Genomic DNA, 7,035 nt, shown 5'->3' with positions numbered 1-7,035 from the left:
TAACGAAGTTCCACGTCAAGACCAAGTTTTCCAACCTGTACACAAAACAACGATTATAAAGTAACGATACTAAGTACCAAAGTAACGAGTAACTAAAGTAACGAGTCCGAAGTAACGAGTCCTATTACCAAAAGTAACTAGTAGTTACGACTCCATAAAAGTAACTAAAGTTTACATCACTATTATATTTAGAATGTAATTTTCTATCGAATAAAGTAAAAAAATACCAATGGTGCCATTTGAAAATCAAAAGTTGTAGTCATTTCCGGTGAAACAGGAAGTGACAGAAAACAATTGAATACGTCAATCAATCCTAATTTATGTCATATACTAACATACCAAATATCGTTTTTTTATCTGAAAAAATAAAAAAGTTATAGGGGGTGAGCCACTTTTGATACGCACCTAACATATCCTAATTATATTTATCTATAAGTTTAACCCATTAGGGACTGAATTTACAGAAGTCTTTATTTGAAGGTGTCTTTAACTGTATGTATATTAAGATGGCTTATAATAATAATTTTAACTATTTTTTGAACCACGAATATTATAAACAAATGGTTAGAGACTGTGTCATATATGGCACACTAGTACCTTAAGGTATGAAAAATAGACAGCTATACAATATAATGTAAAATTGGTTATATTTTATATTATGATAGTTATAATGATAATAATATAGTTAATAACTAAATACAGAAATTATCTTGTATGATAAATAGTAAAGCACTGAATACATAATCCAACATTACATTTGCCACATTGTGTCCTAACAGCGCTGGATGGAGTGTGATCTCCTGCGCATCGCCTTCGTTTGTTGTTAGGCACAAATTCTATAAAATGATTGAGATGATCGTATCTAATATCAACAGGTACTCTACTCTCTGATGAATAAGTCGAAGGACGGCCAGCTGATCTCGGAAGGTTTTGGTATTTTTTCAAATAAATTTGAGCAATTTCCCTTCGAAATTTTAACTGAGAAACGTCCGGATTATGCTTTCTGTATGTTATCCAAGCATTTTATATACAAGAGTCTAGTAACCAGGTGAAAATTGGCCACCACCACTTTTTGCCTCGGATTCCGATTCTGTATACGTTAATATTTGCATCCATTTGATCTGTCCCGCCCATAAACTCATTATATTTGCCAATACAGTATGGTCTTGGAATACCGATTTTCTTTTTCTCCTTGGATGAGTAACGTAGAGCATTTGTTACAGGTTGAACTCCATGCACAGTTGACGCAACTGTTACCACTGAATTGTCCATCCAGCGAGTAATTACAATTTTTTTGTCGTCAGTCAGAGCATAGTCGTATGTTCCTCTAACTGTTTTTTTAATTTGTTTTACAGGTTGCAACGGACAATTCTTAGGCACTCTATTTTCTCTCATTGTCCCAGTTCCATCATAATTTTCTTTCAGATGATGTAACAGGCCAATTGACGTAAATAAATCGCCTGGTCATCTGTTGTTACTGGCAAATCAGTTTTTTCTGACCACTGAACGCCTTTTGGATTTTTTTTTAATAAAGGCGGAAAGAGGTAAGTAGTCTTCTTCATCAAAATCTTCATTGCGGTGTGTGGTAGGCAATATGATGTCACTATTTTCGTAATCTGCATTTCCTATTCTACTTCCGCTTTGAAACACAACTTCTGCAGATGCTTGCAATTGTCGACCAGATAAATTGTCTAATAAGCCTCCTGACTCGTCTCGCGAGTTTTCATCAGACTCGTCTCTAATTTCTGGTGGTTCTATATATACTCTGTCAACAACTTCGCTATTTGCATCCTCCCAAAACTCTTCGGTTTCAAACAAATCAGCAATATCTTTCACAGTCAAACTGAAATAAAAATACATTTTTGTACTGATCCATACACACTTGCATATGTTACACCGACAAGAACACGCTAGATACAAACAGCTGGATTATTTTGTTATCATAATTCCTCTACCAACATATCACTTACATCTCACAAAAGAGAAAAACCTAAAAAAATATTCGAATATACAAAATAAAATTAAAATAAATAGCTTACTTTTTACTGGAACCCATTTTATTTTGTCACTTGAAATGCACACAAACTTTACGCTTTAAAAATTCAAGAACCACTAATTTTTAAAACGATTTTCTGGCACACATGGATAACCCACATATTACTCGACCTAAAAACGTCAGAGGGTGGGATACTAACCGGTTCGAAAATATATTACGCGCAATTATGTATACGACAGATCAGCGTACCTTATATGGTACGCTAGTACCTAATGGGTTAATTCTGGATCCATGTATCGAGATTTACATGAATATTTCGAAATTCTATTTAATATAATTATTGGTCTTTTGTCATTTCATTTAGTAGTTTTTTAATAACAAGTAGGTATTAATGTGTTGGTAAAAAAAGGTGTGGGTTGTACAAAAAGTACATTTTTTCTTTGTTTTTGGAGGTTTACATATTTTTAATTATATAAATAAACATTCTTTTCTTCATTTTTCTATAAACAAGATTAAGTATATCTGCTTAACAGAGAAATACCTCCAATGTGTATGGTCTGTGATGTTGAGTTGACAGTAATTCACATTATATGTGAATGTCCTCAATATACGGTAGAAAGGAATAGATTCGATATACGTGGTGAAATTCGTGATGATTTAACTGAAGAAGAAAAAATTAAAAATATTTTGAAATTTATGAAAGATATTAATATATACCACCAACTGTGATGCTCGTCTGTGGATACTCAAATCCAACTGTGATACTGTGATGTAAATAATTACCTATTTTACTTATTGTTTGTTTTTTGTTGTCTATTTTTTTTGTGTTTAGTTTTTTATCCTTTTGTCACTCAATTTGAAATGTGTATGTCAATGTAATTTTATAAGTTTTGAATTGCCCTTGTAAGATTGAATCCCTTGAGGATATTGAGATAGGTCCATGTAATTGCATTATTGTTAACAATAACAAGTTGTATATGGCTAATGATCCTGGTGATCGATGCCTAGGAAAAAAAAAAGATTAAGTAAGGACTAAGATTTAAGTAATTTGTGCGTTTTGTTTCTATTCATATAAGTGATGAGTTTTAAATACATTCAAATATTTTCAGGGATGGCAGATCTCGATAAAAAAACAAATATTTTTTCTTTACCCTTTTTTTAATTTAAGGCCAAAATATCGGAGTTGTTTTACTTTGAAAATTAAAAAAAAAACTTATTTTTTGTTCAAAATTTTGAGAATAGCTGCATTTTTTCTAGGTAATTCAATCAATTATTATTCAATTTTCTTGTAAATTCAAACTACTGTCTATGTTGTCATATTGTCATATTATAGAGAAATTATGTTTTTTAACAAAAAATAAAAAAAAAATCCAAATTTTCTAAATTAGAAAAAAAAATTGTATTTTTTACTCTCTTAGACGTATTTTTGGGGTCGAAATAAACTACCCCTCAAAATATATGCACTGATTTAAGACTCACCCTATATAAATAGAGACATGTTGTCTTTATTATATTGAATAACATTTCGCCTTGCACTGAAGCAGTAAAAAACTTCGACTGCAATATAATGATATATGACGAATACTGTGGTGTACCTATCTAGAAACGTCAAATTTCCGAAAACGACACTTTATAATAAGATCGATGAAATAAATAAAATAGATAGCAGAAAAATAATACATGCAGTTGAAAGACTTTATAGCATATATTTCTCATGAAACGTATAGAGAATACATAAACTCCGGAATAGAGCAGGCAATGTTCCTTTTATTTATATTTATAATTTATTCATTACTATAGTTGGGGGTTGGAACCTTTGTTGTTATAACAGCAAAATAAACCACAATACATCAAAACACTTTATTCCTAAACACTGGATGCGTCTTTTGCTATCGATGTTAGCATCATCAGCAGATGATTAAAATTGAGTTATTTAAAACTAATTTTAGTCATCTGTTGATGAGGCTAACATGGTTAAGAAAACGCGCGTCCGGTATATAATACTAAAGTGTTTTGGTGTATTGTGGTGAATTAGTGTTTTATTTTACTATAGTTTATTCACTTACACATACTAAATAAAAAAATAATTATGAATCTACTAATTATATTTATTTAAAAGTTTAAATTTCTTTTCATATTGAGATTTAGATGAATATTTGGAAATTGGCATTACGTAATTGAAAATATATCTAATTGTATTGCCTCGCCAACTTCGATACTGGAAATACCAAATCAATGTTAGATATGGTAAATAAAAGTTTCTAGTTTTAGTTATTTCGAATAGTTTCAATAGAATTAGAATTCCTTTTTTAGTTTTGAAAAATAAAAGTTTATCATTAAATGTTCAGTTCTTAATAGTGGGCTCGGGATTACGGTGTTTCTTTTGTAACTTTTTATACAAAATATCGCATTTAGTGTGTTTTTGATAGTCTTGTAAGTAGAAGGATAAAAGGGTTTTACCATCAGAGGAGTCAGAGGGGCAAAGAGCACGAAGTGACGTAAAACGTTAAAAAAGAAATTAAAACCGGTTATCTGTTTATGATTTTTTATTTTTTTTTGTTTTTAGCGATTTTTTATAGCCTCAGCGTGTTTTTTCGTGTATATATGCCGTTTTATTTACTGTATAATGTTTTACGTCACTTCCTGCCTTTTTTTCCTCTGATTCCTCTGATTTTGAAACCAAATTCTCTCTCTCTCTCTCTCTCTCTCTCTCTGTGTAGAAGAAGGAAACCTATATTGTCACAATGATGTTCTTATATTATTAATGCATGTTTGTGTCATCAGGATCAGATTATGTTTTCAGTTATACCACATTAACCGTTTTTCATTGAAGTAATTTATATAAACTAATCAAAATGAGGTGTTTACAATTAGTTACTTTAGTTTACTTTTTAGTTTTATACAAATTTCGCTCTAAAATAAGATCTAAAAAAACATTAATTTAATCGGTCATTTGGGAAAGGTGGCATGTCCACTTTTTCAAATTTTACAGGAGAGACAAAAAACGTCTCAAATAAGTATTTTTCAGAAAAATGTTGTTTTAAATTTCTTTTATGATAATAGGAGGTAAAAATTACTAGATTAACTTAAAAATTTTAGTTTGTGATATACAGGGTGTTTGAAATTTATCCTTTTTTAGTTTTGAGATGACCCGTTTTCAAAATGAACCAACGAAAAAAACTCAAAAACCAAACAAAACTGACATATTTTAACGAAAATTTTATTGCTTTGTTAATAATACAAATACTTAAACTACAACAAACACTGAACAAAAAATCCTTCGGAAACACATTAATATCCTTCCTCTGGTGGCTCATCTGCATTCGTAGTAAGCCGCTCACAGATCTCATCGTAAAATGCTTTAAAATTTTCTGGGATATATTGAAGAATTGATTTTTTTCTCATTGATATGTATTTTTCCTTGATACGCTGGGTTGTTTTGACAGTTAGGAATGACCAGAGGTGGAGTATCATTCTGCATAGTCTTTGCAAGAAGAAAGCGTTCCTCCAACACGTTATCGATGTACGGTTTTCCGATTACAACGCTGAGTTCAACGCTGATTATAACGCTGGGTTCTTTACAATCAAAGGTAAACTCATAATACTGATTAACTGCAAAATTCGCCTTATTTTCTTTGATTCCATATTACTTTTTATTCGAATTTGTTTTTAGTGGACGATTGAACGATTAGGTCTTCATATTCTTGGGGATTATAGATACGGTCGTAGCGCCGGATTTTTCTTTTCACCGTAGCAAAATATCTGTCGCAGTCGTTGAACGAATGGCGACGTTGTTGGGGAAAATAGATTGATACTTTTCTAAATCTTCCTGTAATAACAAGAGCCTGTAGAAACCGTATTATAGTATTATTCCTGTTTTGGATAGGGCATCCATCACAAAAATGGTATAGCTCTTCAACAATGTTAGATATTAAGTGCGTTGATAGATAATCGTGTAAAAATGAGCAAACTTCATCTGGTCCTTTATGCGCCTCGCCTTCGTGATACGAAAAGAAAGTAGCTTTTTCGGTGCTAAAGTTGTGGATACAAAACTAATTTACCTACAATTGCCTGTAATAGAAAATTTCTTGGACAGGTATACAAGGAAGAGGAAGGTTTTGCATGTAGTCGAAACATAAGGCGATAACTTTTTCATTTTTCTTGCATAGGAATCTAAGCGATTCAATCTTTAAAAAAATTTCTTAGCTCTTCTTTCGTGGACAATAAGTTCTGCAGATACCACTCGCTTCGCTGTATCATTGAGATGTGGATCTTTAAGTTTTGTTCCCAGTTCTTCACATTTTGAGCAAACGTCTATGTGCGGACGCCCGAAGGACAGATTAAAGTTTTCTTGAAAATACCGCAAAATTTTTTTATCGTTTAACCAAACTAAATAGAACAAACTAATCAGCGTCTATCCGATTGGTCAATATCAATCGTAAAGTGGTATGTTAGAACAAACTTAGTTTATAAAGAATCATTAAAGAAGTCATTATGAAAATGGGACATCTCCCAGAGATGCCCCGTTTTCATAATGACTGTATTATACACTACCTAAAATTATTACGATACTATATCAAGAGATGGCTCGTTTTCACAGAGAACATACGTCTGGAGCAGGGTTTCTTAAGCTTTTTGCAGTCACGGACTACTTTCGCAATTTGTACAATTCCACGGACCCCTATCAGAAATAATAGAGGAAAATAAAAAAAGCCTTATTTACATAAAAAGAAAACGTTTATTAGTAGATTTATTACACGTAAATTAGTGAGAAGGATGCTGCTGTTTAGCCTCAATGAGAACGTTAAATTGTGGGGTTATCTTCGACAAGGCAAGGCGCATATCATCTGCGACATTCAATCGGTTGCGACTTTTTCTTTTTATTGAGACCAGAGAGCCGAGAACCCTGCCTCGCAAAGGTAAGTAGCAGCAAATGGTATCAGAACGGACGTAGCGTGCTTAACACAAAGAGGGTAAGCTTGACTTAAAGAACACCAAGACTGCCAAGATCTTTTGCATGAACTTCAGCTTTCAAAACT

General features: G+C 32.1%; 1 protein-coding gene across 1 annotated transcript; it reads right to left on the bottom strand.

The window, feature by feature from the left end:
• Nucleotides 1–1,023: 1,023 nt before the first annotated feature.
• LOC115887383 (piggyBac transposable element-derived protein 3-like) lies at nucleotides 1,024–1,395 on the bottom strand. Its single transcript, XM_030906796.1, has one exon. The coding sequence runs from the start codon at nucleotides 1,393–1,395 to the stop codon at nucleotides 1,024–1,026; it is 372 nt and encodes a 123-aa protein (XP_030762656.1).
• Between the last annotated feature and the right edge of the window lie 5,640 nt (nucleotides 1,396–7,035).

Source organism: Sitophilus oryzae, unplaced genomic scaffold (genome assembly GCF_002938485.1).
Source record: "Sitophilus oryzae breed Bouriz unplaced genomic scaffold, Soryzae_2.0 scaffold_573_pilon_pilon, whole genome shotgun sequence".
In the NCBI taxonomy this organism is placed as follows: domain Eukaryota; kingdom Metazoa; phylum Arthropoda; class Insecta; order Coleoptera; family Curculionidae; genus Sitophilus; species Sitophilus oryzae.
Note: the sequence above shows the minus strand (reverse complement) of the source record. Positions and strands in the feature narration are given on the sequence as shown.